The following is a 17,662-nucleotide window of genomic DNA, read 5'->3' as shown; positions in this document are numbered from 1 at the left end:
CCCTCGCTGTATCAAGTTTTGCGGCAGCTAGCGCCGTTGCAGGAACCCTCGTCCTTGTCTTTTGACGCATTGTGTCCATTGCTGTCTTCATATTATTGCCGCCGCACACATGTTGTGGCGGCTAGGGTCGAGTTCTATCAATGCGAGAAACAGCCCCATCAGTCTTACCGGGCGTGGGCCGCTACCCTGCACGGTCTTAGTCGCAAGTGTCATTTTGTCACGGAGCAGTCACGAGAGTCGTATGCCCACGTTATGGTACGCGACGTCATTTTTCGTTCGGCCCCTGATAGGTAGGTCCGGCAACGGCCCCTGCAGTTAGAAGACCCTTCCCTCGAGGAAGTCCTGTCCATTGCTCAATCGTATGAAGTCTCTCACGCAGCAGATCAACAGCTGGAAGCGTGGTGCGACATCGTGGCGGTTCAGGGCGGCGCGGCCGCGTCCACTGTGTCCGGGGTGGACGACGTGCGAGCGGTACAATCCGGCCGTTGCGGCCGCTCCCGCACGGCGCGTAAACAGGATTCCGGCCGCCGGCCCCTGTTGCCGTCCTGTGCGTCATGCTATATACATCACGATCGGTTAGAGTGCCCCCAGCGTTGGGCCGTTTGTCGCAAATGTAATAAAAAAGTACAATTGCTAAAGTTTGCCGCTCAGCCTCAAAAGAATCGAAGGAAGCAGGTACAGAGGTCACGGGCATTGACATTCAGGAAGTTTCATCGGGCCAGGCTCCCGACGCATCGGCACGCAAACTCTTTATCGAGGTGTCGGTTCGGTCGCGCCGGTTACAACTGCAAGTAGATACGGGCGTGGCAGTTTCGTTGTTGAATGCACAAACTTATTCCGACCTTGGATCGCCCCCGTTGGCGCCAGTTTACCGGCGTCTACGCGGTTATGGTAAACAGTTCATTCCCCTACTGGGTCAATTCACTACCGACGTGACTTACAAATCAGTCACTCGGCCTATTACTTTTATTGTTGTCAATGATGCGAGCTCCACTAACCTTTTTGGCCTGGATGCCTTTCAAGCTTTCGGTTTTTCTATCGCTGACACCATACAGTTGGTCTCCGAAGACGTTCACTATCAATCATTGGAATCTTTGATCTCAGACTTCCCAGATATTTTTGAGGAGGGCCTGGGACGTGTTTCAGATTTTGAAGCTCACTTAACGTTGAAGGCGTCGGCTCGCCCACATTTTCTATGCGCGAGGCAGATCCCCTTGGCTCTCCGCCCTCAGGTAAAGGAAGAGCTAGACCGGCTGACAGCCCTAGAGGGCGTTCTTCCCATTTCTTCCAGTGAGTAGGCTTCGCCCCTCGTTATTGTAAGGAATCCCTCAGGAAAATTACGTCTTTGTGGCGATTTCAAGGCCACCATTAATTCTCAATTGGTGGTGGACACCTATCCTTTGCCTCGTGCTGATGATTTGTTCTCCGCTGTGGCGGGAGGCCAATATTTTTCGAAAATCGATCTGTCGGAGACTTATCATCAGATACCACTTGATGAGGACTCCAAACGGCTGGCGGTCATCAACACCTCGTTTGGCCTTTACCAGTACCAGCGGTTGGCCTTTGGAATATCCAGTGCCCCGGCGATATTCCAGCGTTATCTTGAGCATGTCACGTCAACAATCCCTCATTGTATTAATTACCTGGGTGACATAATTGTCACAGGCCGCAGCACGAAGGAACACTTGCACAACCTTCGCACCCTCTTTCTCAAATTCAGGTCTGTGGGCATTGCAACCTGCAACCTGCATAAGTCAACCTTCTTCCAACCGTCCATTGAGTATGTGGGCTACACCATCTCTCGGCACGGCATCCAGCCACTAGGCAGTTTGGTCCAAGGTATTGTCGACCTTCCTCGGCCCGCTTCGCTGAAAGAGTTACAAGCTTTTTTAGGCAAGACAGCCTATTACCACCGGTTCATTCCCAGGGCTTCCACTATAGCGCGCCCCCTGTACTGCCTTCTGCGCAAGGGTGTTCCTTTTGATTGGTCGCCTGCATGCGAGCGAGCGTTCACCTCGTTGGAGGGCCTCCTCACGTCAGCCCCTTGTTTGGCTACTTTTGATCCCCATAAGCTGTTGATCCTGGCTACAGATGCTTCACAGTATGGGGTGGGGGCGGTCCTGGCCCATCGCAACGCAGATGGTTCCGAGCAACCACTGGTGTTTGCGTCTAAAACACTTAGTCCCGCGCAGGCCCATTACTCCCAGGTGGAAAAAGGGGCTTTGGCCATTGTCTACGCTGTTACCAAGTTTCACCCTTTCTTGTATGGCACGAAGTTTCAGTTAATCACTGACCATAAGCCGTTAATATCGTTATTTGGCCCCGCCTCTCAGATTCTGGATAGGGCGGCCCACAGACTACAGTGCTGGGCCTTGTTCCTCTCTAAGTACCATTATGACATTCATTTTCGTCCTACAGGATAGCATGCCAACACCGACGCTCTTTCCCGTCTTCCGGTGGGCCCGGATCCTACGTTCGATCGAGAGGAGATTATGTGTTTTCATTTGGATATGGCATCCCGCCAAGCGGTTGATGGCTTCCCGATCACTAGTTCTCGAGTCACCAGAGAAACGGCAGCTGACCCGGTTCTCCGGCAAGTAGTTCGCCTCATTCAGCAGGGGTGGTCATCCCGCCCTCCGGGCCAGGTCTCGGACCCTCTTCGTAATTATTTTCTTCTACGAGCCCACCTCTCAGTCTTGGAAGGAGTTCTCCTTCTGGCTACTGATGATACAGCTCCTTGCGTGGTTGTTCCTGCAAGTTTACGAAGGGAGGTCCTCACGTTATTACATGCGGGGCACTGGGGTGTTTCCCGTACTAAAACCTTGGCTCGCAGACATGTGTACTGGCCCGGTATTGACAGAGAAATTGAGCACTTGGTGGCCGCCTGTTTCCCGTGTGCGAGCCAACAAGCATCTCCCAGGGCAGCGTTCTCTTCATGGCCGCCGCCAACCCAAGCATGGGAACGTGTTTCACATCGACTTTGCGGGCCCTATCTCAATGGCTTTTGGCTCATTGTCATTGACACTTATTCCAGATTCCCATATGTGGTTCACTGCTCCTCAACCACTTTAGAAGTTGCAATCCAGGCACTAGCAAAAATCTTTTCTGTGGAACGTCTGCCAATCACCCTGGTCTCGGACAATGGACCGCAGTTTATTTCGCAGACCTTCCAGGATTTTTGTAGGCGCTTCGGTATTCGGCACGTTTGCTCTCCCCCCTTCCATCCACAATCGAATGGGGAAGCCGAGCGCATGGTGCGCACATTTAAGATGCAGATGAAAAAGTATGTGCACGAATTTCCTGCGGAGGAAGCATTGATGTTTTTCTTGACGGCATACTGGACCACACCAATGGGAGAACGCAGACCCGCAGAGCTCCTCCATGGGCGTCAACCTCGGACTCTGCTGCACCTCCTCCGGCCTGGTCCTCGCCAGTCTTCACAAAACGGAGTACCTGGCTTTCCACTGGGTATGTCGGTCTGGGCCTGTGGGTTTGGTCGCAATCCACGTTGGATACCGGCGCTGGTCCTCCGCCGAAATGGCCGCCGGCTCTATACCTTGCAGGCGGGCGACCGGGTGGTACGTCGTCACCAAAATCAGCTACGTCCACGTTCGGGCACCCACCCTCCGACCTCTCGGACACCGGCTTCCCCATTGCCGGCACCCGTGTTGGTTTTGCAGGGGACGTTACCTCCTCTCCCCGCTGTGAATCTGCCGCCCTGTGATGGTTCTCAGCCTTGGCAGCCTCCAGTAGCTCCAGCACCGGCATCGCCATCGTTCGAGATGCCCCAGCGAGAGCCGGCCCCCCTAGCAGGCCCGGTTTCTCAGGAGGCTGGTTCACCTGTGGTCGTCCGTTCCCCATCGTCCCCGCCACTGGGTCTTGCCCCTCCCGAGATGGAACAGGATCCGGAGTTCGACAGCTTGTCGCCCGTTCTGTCCTGGGCTCCGGTTGTAGGACGACTGGAGCCCCTTCGTGTGGGTCACTTCCTGCCGTATTCGAAGATTCCGGCTCGAGGGTTGGCATATCCCCTCGACTCCGGCCTTCCAATGGATGTGGAGGTCATCGCTCCTGCCCGACACTCCACCTTCCGACGCAGTGGATCACAGTAGCTTCACCCCCCGAAGGAGGAGGAGTGCAGTAGCCACCAGAAAGGTCGCGGGAGGCGCACATCGGCACGACGCATCACGGATGGTAGTTGCCGCAAGTAGAGTCCCGTCCACCAGAGGGCACGCGAGAATTCGGACGCAACCTCTTCCGGCATAACAACAACAACAACAACTCCGGCAGCACGGGCCGTGCCCAGTCAGTTAACATCGGGCATGCCTAGGACACAGTCCCGGTCTACGCTAAGTGAAGTGCGACGTAAACGTGAACAGTGTTACTACACGAGCTTTCCACCCCCTATCAGGCCACCCAGTACACCTGAAGACACAGGCTTCTCAATTGTGTATTATGTTCCACTTCACTTACTGCCTTCCAGAGCTTATGTGTGCTATCCACAGTAGCCCTTTAGTACAACATATCCAATAATACCTCCACTTGCTCGCAGATGATGGAGCCAATGTCATGTTCTTGTGAGTTCCTGGTCACATCAGTGTGTCGGGGAATGAAGCTTATAATGGTCTGGGAGAGAGATAATGTGACTTGTTCAGAGCTGAAGTAATTATTGTTCAGCCACACTAGAACTTGTATATCCAGAAATGTGCGCAGGTATGGATGTGGGCATGTTAAGAAATGTTGTTGCAGTTCTGGAACATTAGTTCAGTGTTAATTCCTTTTAATTTCGGTGTATGGCTTAATATTTACATTATTTCCCCAACAATGTATTCTCTCTTTGTTTTGACTTCTTCTCCAAAAAGGTCGATTTAAAAATGCAAGTCCTTGTTGCATCGGGAGGTGAAGAATAGGACGTAGCTAGGTATGAGAATGAAAACTTGCACCTTCCACATATTATAACTTTTAATTAGCACCATACTGGGGGAGCACAATTACACACGTTCTTTTACCATACCAGCTCAAAAAAAAAAAACCAACAGACACTGAGATCAGTGGAAAAAAAAAAAAAAAAAAAAAAACAAATGAGGTATATAATATAACCGATAGTTTACCCTTAAACTTTCTTAGGTAATTATACCTCCCTATGATATTTTTGCTTCCCCCCATGAACCATGGACCTTGCCGTTGGTGGGGAGGCTTGCGTGCCTCAGTGATACAGATAGCCGTACCGTAGGTGCAACCACAACGGAGGGGTATCTGTTGAGAGGCAAGACAAACGTGTGGTTGCTGAAAAGGGGCAGCAGCCTTTTCAGTAGTTGCAAGGGCAACAGTCTGGATGATTGACTGATCTGGCCTTGTAACAATAACCAAAACGACCTTGCTGTGCTGGTACTGCGAACGGCTGAAAGCAAGGGGAAACTACAGCCGTAATTTTTCCCGAGGGCATGCAGCTTTACTGTATGATTAAATGATGATGGCGTCCTCTTGGGTAAAATATTCCGGAGGTAAAATAGTCCCCTATTCGGATCTCCGGGCGGGGACTACTCAGGAGGATGTCGTTATCAGGAGAAAGAAAACTGGCGTTCTACGGATCGGAGCGTGAAATGTCAGATCCCTTAACCGGGCAGGTAGGTTAGAAAACTTAAAAAGGGAAATGGATAGGTTGAAGTTAGATATAGTGGGTATTAGTGAAGTTCGGTGGCAGGAGGAACAAGACTTTTGGTCAGGTGACTACAGGGTTATAAACACAAAATCAAATAGGGGTAATGCAGGAGTAGGTTTAATAATGAATAGGAAAATAGGAATGCGGGTAAGCTACTACAAACAGCACAGTGAACGCATTATTGTGGCCAAGATAGATACGAAGCCCACACCTACTACAGTAGTACAAGTTTATATGCCAACTAGCTCTGCAGATGACGAAGAAATTGAAGAAATGTATGATGAAATAAAAGAAATTATTCAGATAGTGAAGGGAGACGAAAATTTAATAGTCATGGGTAACTGGAATTCGAGTGTAGGAAAAGGGAGAGAAGGAAACATAGTCGGTGAATATGGATTGGGGCTAAGAAATGAAAGAGGAAGCCGCCTGGTAGAATTTTGCACAGAGCACAACATAATCATAGCTAACACTTGGTTTAAGAATCATGAAAGAAGGTTGTATACATGGAAGAACCCTGGAGATACTAAAAGGTATCGGATAGATTATATAATGGTAAGACACAGATTTAGGAACCAGGTTTTAAATTGTAAGACATTTCCAGGGGCAGATGTGGACTCTGACCACAATCTATTGGTTATGACCTGTAGATTAAAACTGAAGAAACTGCAAAAAGGTGGGAATTTAAGGAGATGGGACCTAGAAAAACTGAAAGAACCAGAGGTTGTACAGAGTTTCAGGGAGAGCATAAGGGAGCAATTCACAGGAATGGGGGAAAGAAATACAATAGAAGAAGAATGGGTAGCTTTGAGGGATGAAGTAGTGAATGCAGCAGAGGATCAAATAGGTAAAAAGACGAGGGCTAGTAGAAATCCTTGGGTAACAGAAGAAATATTGAATTTAATTGATGAAAGGAGAAAATATAAAAATGCAGTAAATGAAGCAGGCAAAAAGGAATACAAACGTCTCAAAAATGAGATCGACAGGAAGTGCAAAATGGCTAAGCAGGGATGGCCAGAGGACAAATGTAACGGTGTAGAGGCTTATCTCACTAGGGGTAAGATAGATACTGCCTACAGAAAAATTAAAGAGACCTTTCGAGATAAGAGAACGACTTGTATGAATATCAAGAGCTCAGATGGAAACCCAGTTCTAAGCAAAGAAGGGAAAGCAGAAAGGTGGAAGGAGTATATAGAGGGTCTATACAAGGGCGATGTGCTTGAGGACAATATTATGGAAATGGAAGAGGATGTAGGTGAAGATGAAATGGGAGATACGATACTGCGTGAAGAGTTTGACAGAGCACTGAAAGAGCTGAGTCGAAACAAGGCTCCCGGAGTAGACAACATTCCATTGGAACTACTGACGGCCTTGGGAGAGCCAGTCCTGACAAAACTCTACCATCTGGTGAGCAAGATGTATGAAACAGGCAAAATACCCTCAGACTTCAAGAAGAATATAATAATTCCAATCCCAAAGAAAGCCGGTATTGACAGATGTGAAAATTACCGAACTATCAGTTTAATAAGTCACAGCTGCAAAATACTAACACGAATTCTTTACAGACGAATGGAAAATCTAGTAGAAGCCAACCTCGGGGAAGATCAGTTTGGATTCCGTAGGAACACTGGAACACGTGAGGCAATACTGACCTTACGACTTATCTTAGAAGAAAGATTAAGGAAAGGCAAACCTACGTTTCTAGCATTTGTAGACTTAGAGAAAGCTTTTGACAGTGTTGACTGGAATACTCTCTTTCAAATTCTAAAGGTGGCAGGGGTAAAATACAGGGAGCGAAAGGCTATTTACAATTTGTACAGAAACCAGATGGCAGCTATAAGAGTCGAGGGACATGAAAGGGAAGCAGTGGTTGGGAAGGGAGTAAGACAGGGTTGTAGCGTCTCCCCGATGTTGTTCAATCTGTATATTGAGCAAGCAGTAAAGGAAACAAACGAAAAATTCGGAGTAGGCATTAAAATCCATGGAGATGAAATAAAAACTTTGAGGTTCGCCGATGACATTGTAATTCTGTCAGAGACAGCAAAGGACTTGGAAGAGCAGTTGAACGGAATGGACAGTGTCTTGAAAGGAGGATATAAGATGAACATCAACAAAAGCAAAACAAGGGTAATGGAATGTAGTCTAATTAAGTCAGGTGATGCTGAGGGAATTAGATTAGGAAATGAGACACTTAAAGTAGTAAAGGAATTTTGCTATTTGGGGAGCAAAATAACTGATGATGGTCGAAGTAGAGAGGATATAAAATGTAGACTGGCAATGGCAAGGAAATCGTTTCTGAAGAAGAGAAATTTTTTAGCACTGAGTATAGATTTAAATGTCAGGAAGTCATTTCTGAAAGTATTTGTATGGAGTGTAGGCATGAATGGAAGTGAAACATGGACGATAAATAGTTTGGACAAGAAGAGAATAGAAGCATTCGAAATGTGGTGCTACAGAACAATGCTGAAGATTAGATGGGTAGATCACATAACTAATGAGGAAGTAGTGAATAGGATTGGGGAGAAGAGAAGTTTGTGGCACAACTTGACTAGAAGAAGGGATCGGTTGGTTGAACATGTTCTGAAGCATCGAGGGATCACCACTTTAGTACTGGAGGGCAGCGTGGAGGGAGACCAAGAAATGAATACACTAAGCAGATTCAGAAGGATGTAGGTTGCAGTAGGTACTGGGAGATGAAGGAGCTTGCACAGGATAGAGTAGCATGGAGAGCTGCATCAAACCAGTCTCAAGACTGAAGACAACAACAACGATGACGACAACAACAACAACGACAACAACAACATTATATAGATTTGTGTGGCAGGAGAAAGCCATTATGTGAGGGGTGGGGAGGATAGCGGATAGGACGTTCCTCATCCATCCTGGTTTTTCTGTTGTTAGACGTGGTAATTGTGGCATTTCTCAACTGTTGCATGCGATTTAATCTGTAAATTTGCCGGCATTTACTACACAGCTTCTGCTGGCAGGTGGCACGTCGTATCTCTCCGCGGGTGGACGACGTGGTGCGTGCCGTTTACCCGCCAATCGACGCACGCCTGCTGGAGGCACGTGCGGCTGCACTTGCCCTCGTGGTAACGCACCTGGCGCTGTTGGTGACGGCGGGTGGCGGTGCGGGGGTGCCGGGGCGGCGCAAGAGGAAGGCGGCGGCCGGGGGCGGAGTAGATACGGGCGGGACGGCGACTCCCAGCTGGCTGGCGCAGGCGTTGGCCGACATCGACCTGCACCTCCTGGTGAGTAGTGGGGAGAGGTGTAGGCCTGTACTGGGGGCAGCTGCGGGAGCGCAGTGGCTGCCACAGTATAACTGGACATATGTTTAGTATGCTAGTGGTGGGGCACAGTCAGTGCTTCTCTGTGCAATAGCTATGGAAATACTATCTGCCGACAGTGCTACCAAAGCAGAGTTACTAAACACGGCCTTCCAAAATTCCTTCACTACAGAAGACAAAGTAAATATTCCAGAATTTGAATCAAGAACAGCTGCCCCTCGTCCGTAGTTCACAGTATGTCATGTGAGTAAAGGGAAACCTGTGTTCCTCACCAGCTATGCTTTCTAAAACCACGCTGATTGATGCACATGAAGTCTCAAAAAAGTTTTTTATATTGAAACCGAGAATATGTTCAAAGATTCTGCAGCAAATTGAAGGAGGGGTACTGGTCTGTAATTTTGCAGGTCCGTTCTTTTACTCTTCTTATATACAGGAGTCACCTGCACTTCTTTCCAGTCACTTGGAACTTTGTGCTGGATGAGAGATTCATGATAAATATGAACTAAATAAGGGAGCAGTGCCATAGAACACTCTTTGTAAAATCGAATTGGCATTCCATCAAAATCAGGTGACTCATTTGCATGACATCTGTATTTTAGTTCTGAATAACTGGTATTTTTTGTATTTGTTTGGTGTGGGGTATACAGGTTGTCTTTTTATAGTTTTTTACTAATAATTGGGTAAAAACATTTTATCAGTTTGTCATCTCAGTGATGGTAAAGTTTTAAACATCAGTAATATTTGTATTGTGGTCTTTGGTCCAGAAATGGAAATGAGCGTACAGCATTGTGGGCCAGGAGTCCCCCATTCGGGGAAGTTCGGCCACCGAGGGCATGTTCGACACCACATTGGGTGACTTGCGCTTCGGAGATGGGGATAAAATGATGATGAGGACAACACAACACCCAGTACCTGAGCGGGCAAAATCTCCTGCCCCAGCTGGGAATCGAACCCAGGCCCCTTGGCGTGGCATTCTTCTGTAGCACCAAATTTTGAAAGCTTCTATTCTCTTCTTGCCTGAAGTATTTATTGTCTGTGTTTCACTTCCATATGTGGCTACTCCATACAAATACTTTCAGAAACGACTTCCTGACACTTAAATCTATACTCGATGTTAACAAATTTTTCTTCTTCAGAAATGCTTTCCTTGCCATTGCCAGTCTACATTTTATATCCTCTCTACTTCGACCATCATCAGTTACTTTGCTCCCCAAATAGCAAAACTTGCTTACTACTTTAAGTGTCTCATTTCCTAATCTAATTCACTCAGCATCACCCAATTTAATTCGACTACATTCCATTATCCCCGTTTTGCTTTTGTTGATGTTCATCTTATATCCTCCTTTCAAGACGCTGCCCATCCCATCCAAGTGCTTTTCCAGATCCTTTGCTGTCTCTAACAGAATTACAATGTCATCAGCAAACCTCAAAGGTTTTATTTGTTCTTCATAGATTTTAATTCCTACTCTGAATTTTTCTTTTGTTTCCTGTACTGCTTGCTCAATATACAGATTGAATAACATCGGAGATAGGCAAGAACCCTGTCTCGCTCCCTTTCCAACCACTGCTTCCCTTTCATTCCCCTCGACACCTATAACTACCATTTGGTTCCTGTACAAACTTGTGAATAGCCTTTTGCTCCCTGTATTTCACCACTGACACTTTTAGAATTTGAAAGAGAGTATTCCAGTCAACATTGTCAAAAGCTTTCTCTAAGTTTACAAATGCTAGAAACGTAGGTTTGCCTTTCCTTAATCTATCTTCTAAGATAAGTTGTAGTATTGTCTCACGCGTTCCAACATTGCTACAGAATCCAAAATTTATCTTCCCCGAGGTCGGCTTCAACTAGTATTTCCATTCGTCTACACTATGTGATCAAAATTATCCAGACACCTGGCTGAAAATGACGTAGAAGTTCGTGGCGCCCTCCATCGGTAATGCTGGAATTCAGTATGGTGTTGGCCCACCCTTAGCCTTGATGACAGCTCCAGTCAGGTGCTGGAAGGTTTCTTTGGGAATAGCAGCCCATTCTTCACAGAGTGCTTCACTGAGGAGAGATATTGATGTCGCTCGGTGAGGCCTGGCTCAAAGTCGGCATTCCAAAACATCCCAAAGGTGTTCTATAGGATTCAGGTCAGGACTCTGTGCAGACCAATCCATTACAGGGATGCTATTGTTGTGTAACCACTCCGCTACAGGCCGTGCGTTATGAACAGGTGCTCAATCACATTGAAAGATGAAATCTCCATCCCCGAATGGCTCTTCAGCAGTGGGAAGCAAGAAGATGTGTAAAACATCAATGTCACAACATTACACCACCGCCTCTGAGTTTTACTGTTGGCACTACACATGCTGGCAGATGACATTCACTAGCCATTTGCCGTACCCGCACCCTGCCATCGGATCGCCATATTGTGTACCGTGATTTGTCACTCCACACAACATTTTTCCACCGTTCATTCGTCCAATGTTTACGCTCCTTACACCAAGCAAGGCGTCATTTGGCATTTACTGGCTTGATGTGTGGCTTGTGAGCAGCAGCTCGACCATGAAATCCAAGTTTTCTCACCTCCCGCTTAACTGCCATAGTACTGGCAGTGGATCCTGATGCAGTTTGGAATTCCTGTGTGATGGTCTGGATAGATGTCTGCCTATTACACATTACGACCCTCTTCAACTGTCGGCGGTCTCTGTCAGTCAACAGACCAGGTTGGTCTGTACGCTTTTGTGCTGTACGTGTCCCTTCACATTTCCACTTCACTATCACATCAGAAATGTTGGACCTAGGGATGTTTAGGAGTGTGGAAATCTCACATACAGATGTATGATGCAAGTGACACCCAGTCACCTGACCACGGTCGAAGTCCGTGAGTTCCACGGAGCGCCCCATTCTGCCTTCTCACGATGTCTAATGACTACTGAGGTCGCTGATATGGAGTACCTGGCAGTAGGTGGCAGCACAGTGCACCTAATATGAAAATGTATATTTTGGGGGGTGTCTGGATACTTTTGATCACATAGTGTACTATGGAGAGTAGGAAAGTAGTTTTTGTCTTTATTTGAACGTAAGTTTACTTAACGTTTCTCACTGTGGTATAGCATTTGCAGTTTGGGCATTTGCACATTGTTTTGTTCTCATTCCACACTGTTCAATCATTAAAGGCATCTGACCTTACATCCTTTGCAAGTAATGATGATTCCTTATATGTAAGCCTGTTGATCTCTATTGATCTGTGTTAGCTGGTCTACCTCACTTTTTTGCTCTTGGGCCAATCTGGCAGAATGTTTGAGTCAGTTCAGTTCTTCAGGTTCATTAGCAACGCTGCTGCTCTTTCCTCAGTAATTATGCTTCTGTTGAGAATCCATGAACTTATTGCAATTATACCAATCAGATGGAAAAATAACTGTAAATACCACCACGTGAATCTACTATTTCCGTGGTATCTGCCAATGTTGCTATCTAATAAATAGGACATGGTACCATTCTGCAGTCTCTCTTCTTTTAGTCAATCTTTTCCCTTCAGATTTTTTGCAGCTTACTCACAAAAGTAGACAGAAATCAGATAATGCTGTTGTCTCTATTCAAAACAGAGGAAATGTCCAGTTTGTCAATGGTATTAATGTATTACTCAGAATACCCAAGTACTCTTTCTTCAACTCTTGTTTATTTTGAAATTTATAGTTTGGTCTTCCATTACTTTGGGTCATTCCTGCATACAGAATCTTTATCTTGAATAGGTATACAACTGGATCAATAGAGGTATAATTTCTGTCAAAATGGATCTTGTAGAATTTTGGTCTCTTGGAATTCTGCATACAAGGCAAATAACAGTGTTTCCAGATGATCTAATATTTAGTTTATTATCTAATCTGCTGTAAAGATTAGCTTCATCTGCAGTTTTTCCTTTAATTTGTCAGTAAAAAAAATTAAAAAACTGATATGGTTTAGAGAACTCTAGCATTGATTGGGGCAGTGTGGTGTTTCCTTTTAATCTAAAATACTCATTTTACAAATGAAGCACTTTGCATTTTCCAAATTGTTCAATTTTTCTGTATATTTGGGTCTGTTTCAGAAGCTTGTACTACCAGGATGTCAACAAGAAGTTCATCATCCTCCAAATAATTATTTGAATTACATATTCTCATCATAATAGTCTCAGGCTTGCTATCACTTTCTACAGATGTCAGATCATTTACAGTTATAAAAAGATTATCATCCAGACTGACAAAATCCGACCCATCTTCAATGTCGGACAGATATTCTAGGGCTGTAAATTCTTCATAAGACCTCACGTTACATTGACCATTTTCAAAATATGAGAATGGCTCCATTACAACATTTTAACTACCACGAGAAACTAGAAGGAAGCATACTGAAGGAAACACGGATTTGTTATTGTGTGAGTGTGGATAGAAGCATTGCACTTGTGCACATTCGCAAACAGAATTGATTCCTGTAGTAATTGCACATTAGTAGCAGGAATATGAGCTGAACTGTACACTCTCCAAGGGCTATACAAGTGCTAAATATTTTTCTTACTTTTGCGTGTTCTTACTTGCTGTGACTAACAGTTACCATCAGAAGAAAGCATTGTATATCAGACCGACATTGTTACACAGAACAACACATCTTGCTACATTGTGGGCTCTGTAGCACTTCTTAGTGGCAGATTCTTTTCAGTTACCCTCATAAAGCAACACTGCCCATCTGCAAGGCAGTTTCCAGTGTTCAACTTCAAGGACAGCAAGGAAACAAAAGTTTCAACTTTGCTTTCCACATCTGCAAAGCAGTGCAGTTACGTGTTAAGTTTCGCATGATATATAGAACATAATTCAATAATCGCCAGTATTTTGACAAGTGCATATACCCTGCAATTTTCAACACTGTGCAAGGAAATTTAAAGCAAGCCTTGATATGCAGATCACATGTGGAAAAGATCGCGCGCGCACACACACACACACACACACACACACACACACACACACAGAGTAGGTGTTAGTACCTCCACACAACAAGAGACGACCAGAGTCAGAAGTTATCAGTTGAGAATATAAATAACCAATGAGTGAGGTAACATTAACTCTGTCCCTCTGTTGGTTGTCCAAGGAAGGAGCAGGATTGCCTGCAGAATTTAACCAAAAACCTCCATCTCTGTATGCGAGGTCACCTACTAATTTAATCCACCAAAGTCTACAGCCTATTTGCGATACACAGGTAGCATTTCTGACAGGATTGGTCATATTCTATAGAAGTATGATGTAAATGCGTTTTTCAGTCATCATCAAAGATTACAAACCTTCAAGACACAAATTTGTACAGTTCTTTCACCTGATCTCCAGCATTCATCAGTAAGTCAGCAGGAATGTTAATCTGTTACAGTCATTTTGTTGTTCTTTGAATTGTAAAATTTTGATCTAGTAATTGGTGGAACTATGAATTCATTTTTCGCCTCTTCCATAGTGTTTATGTAGTCTGAACCATCTCTTAACATATTCTCCTTCATTTAACCAAACAGTGGAAACTTTAGGTAGGAATATCAACAACGTAGGAGAAGACATTGCTATTTACTGCAATGAAGCCACATCAAGTTGCAGACAGGCACAATCAAAAGACACTCACTTATAGCTTTCAGCGCACACGCCCGCTAACTCGCGCGCCCACCCACACACACACACACACACACACACACACACACACACACACGCGACTGCCAACTCCAGCACGAGAAGCATCCTCATGAACATTTTTGAGAAGTGCCTCACATTCATTCATTTGGAGAGTTCCTTCATAATCGCCAACCTGTACGGATGGTAATGAAGGGCAGCGTGAAGAATTTGGCTCAGTGAGTGACAGGAAAGTCCGGGGGCAGATGATGTCTGCATGCAGAACACCGTGAGGATTGCAAGATTGGAGCTCATTGCCTCAGTGTTCTCACATGATCCGACAAGACGAGGGACCGCAGTTCTTCGTCTTGCCGTACTCGAATTTAGTAACCCGTGTAATAATTGATTTCCAGTTTGGGACATGGCCTAACAGGGCTACATTGAGGTGATTTCGGAAGGAGCGCTTCCTTGTGATCACAGATTGTCCATTCGAAAAATAGACCTCGGTGGCAAATGCACACTTCTTACTGTTCCAGTGTGTGATGGTGACTGACCTGCAAGAGGACAACCCTGTCATCTGTCAAATGAGACTGCTCCCGCCCTGCTACAACTGCCTGAATGGTGCCCGTGTCAAACAAGGAAGTTATGTAGCCACACCTGGCCAATGGGGGGCACCACCTACCTGATAGATTTTCAAAATTATAAAACAAACCATTAGATTCATACCTGTATTATTTAAAAAATCAAAACTTCTGATTCTGGAAAGTAATGCACTTACCGTTGTTCAGGTGTCGTATGAAGTGGACTCGAGTGTTTGTGATCACCATTACTTATCTGTATTAACTGTTTGATTGGATCATGTTGCTCTGTCTTGAGGCAGCAACTCCATTCTCGAAGATGCCAAGTCCATCCCAGCTGAAAAGCTCGTACAGTAGTCGCTACAAAATAAATTCACATGCTACTTCTTTATCGCATATGTACACTCCTGGAAATGGAAAAAAGAACACATTGACACCGGTGTGTCAGACCCACCATACTTGCTCCGGACACTGCGAGAGGGCTGTACAAGCAATGATCACACGCACGGCACAGCGGACACACCAGGAACTGCGGTGTTGGCCGTCGAATGGCGCTAGCTGCGCAGCATTTGTGCACCGCCGCCGTCAGTGTCAGCCAGTTTGCCGTGGCATACGGAGCTCCATCGCAGTCTTTAACACTGGTAGCATGCCGCGACAGCGTGGACGTGAGCCGTATGTGCAGTTGACGGACTTTGAGCGAGGGCGTATAGTGGGCATGCGGGAGGCCGGGTGGACGTACCGCCGAATTGCTCAACACGTGGGGCATGAGGTCTCCACAGTACATCGATGTTGTCGCCAGTGGTCGGCGGAAGTTGCACGTGCCCGTCGACCTGGGACCGGACCGCAGCGACGCACGGATGCACGCCAAGACCGTAGGATCCTACGCAGTGCCGTAGGGGACCGCACCGCCACTTCCCAGCAAATTAGGGACACTGTTGCTCCTGGGGTATCGGCGAGGACCATTCGCAACCGTCTCCATGAAGCTGGGCTACGGTCCCGCACACCGTTAGGCCGTCTTCTGCTCACACCCCAACATCGTGCAGCCCGCCTCCAGTGGTGTCGCGACAGGCGTGAATGGAGGGACGAATGGAGACGTGTCGTCTTCAGCGATGAGAGTCGCTTCTGCCTTGGTGCCAATGATGGTCGTATGCGTGTTTGACGCCGTGCAGGTGAGCGCCACAATCAGGACTGCATACGACCGAGGCACACAGGGCCAACACCCGGCATCATGGTGTGGGGAGCGATCTCCTACACTGGCCGTACACCACTGGTGATCGTCGAGGGGATACTGAATAGTGCACGGTACATCCAAACCGTCATCGAACCCATCGTTCTACCATTCCTAGATCGGCAAGGGAACTTGCTGTTCCAACAGGAGAATGCACGTCCGCATGTATCCCGTGCCACCCAACGTGCTCTAGAAGGTGTAAGTCAACTACCCTGGCCAGCAAGATCTCCGGATCTGTCCCCCATTGAGCATGTTTGGGACTGGATGAAGCGTCGTCTCACGCGGTCTGCACGTCCAGCACGAACGCTGGTCCAACTGAGGCGCCAGGTGGAAATGGCATGGCAAGCCGTTCCACAGGACTACAGCCAGCATCTCTACGATCGTCTCCATGGGAGAATAGCAGCCTGCATTGCTGCGAAAGGTGGATATACACTGTACTAGTGCCGACATTGTGCATGCTCTGTTGCCTGTGTCTATGTGCCTGTGGTTCTGTCAGTGTGATCATGTGATGTATCTGACCCCAGGAATGTGTCAATAAAGTTTCCCCTTCCTTGGACAATGATTTCACGGTGTTCTTATTTCAATTTCCGGGAGTGTATTTCACCTACTTTATTACATTTCGTGTTAGATTTTACAACAGCAAAGCTTTAATGAAGCTCACAGTACATATTTACCTCTGTCATTTAGCTCGGTCTGTCTCCTAAGAGTCTCCCTCGATAAATGATGTCACGACCATTGTCGTGCGTGTCGAGGTTCTGTGGTCTGCAGTGAATCTCCGAGGTGGGGTGGCATTTTTGTGATGAGTAGCTGTCTCTGTGCAGGAATCCAGATGCCCATCAGCCCTGCCTGATGGATATGCTGTATCCATTTTCACTCTCTTGGCAAGCACAAAAGAAACAAAATTTCTTGCACAGTATGTGGTCCAAAAGAAACGCTTAATTACTAAAATAACAAAATGCTTGTTCACAGTCACAACTTTCTTTTGTCGGTTAGAGAGATGGAGGGAATAACACATCACTTCACCCAAAGTGTTATCAAATGTAGGCTTTCACAGTCGGTATTGTCTTCAGTTAAAACTTCCGGGCCGATAGGCCGTGGTCGAAGTATAAAACTCTCCCCTGACGTTTCGTCTCCAACTGCAGGAGACATCCTCGGAGATACAGCAGCGAACTGTTCGCTGCTGTACCTCTGAGGATGTCTGCTGCAGTTGGAGACTATAATGGATTATACTGTAAATGATGAAAGTATGTGAATGCAGCTTGCCGCTAACTTGGTGTAATGTCTCTCACACATAAACCTGTACAGTAAA

General features: G+C 46.4%; 1 protein-coding gene across 3 annotated transcripts in view; it reads left to right on the top strand.

Moving 5' to 3' along the window:
- LOC124720139 (transmembrane protein 98-like) overlaps positions 1-17,662 on the top strand; it is a 77,133-nt gene that overhangs the window by 49,096 nt on the left and 10,375 nt on the right. For all 3 annotated transcript variants that reach the window (XM_047245441.1, XM_047245439.1, XM_047245440.1), the window contains one exon: positions 8,644-8,907. In XM_047245441.1, the coding sequence (XP_047101397.1) occupies positions 8,644-8,907 (264 nt within the window). The remainder of the gene's footprint in view (positions 1-8,643; positions 8,908-17,662) is intronic.

This window comes from Schistocerca piceifrons, chromosome 11 (genome assembly GCF_021461385.2).
Source record: "Schistocerca piceifrons isolate TAMUIC-IGC-003096 chromosome 11, iqSchPice1.1, whole genome shotgun sequence".
Classification (NCBI taxonomy): Eukaryota; Metazoa; Arthropoda; class Insecta; order Orthoptera; family Acrididae; genus Schistocerca; species Schistocerca piceifrons.
The sequence above is the reverse complement of the archived record's forward strand: the minus strand, read 5'-3'. Positions and strand labels throughout refer to the sequence as shown.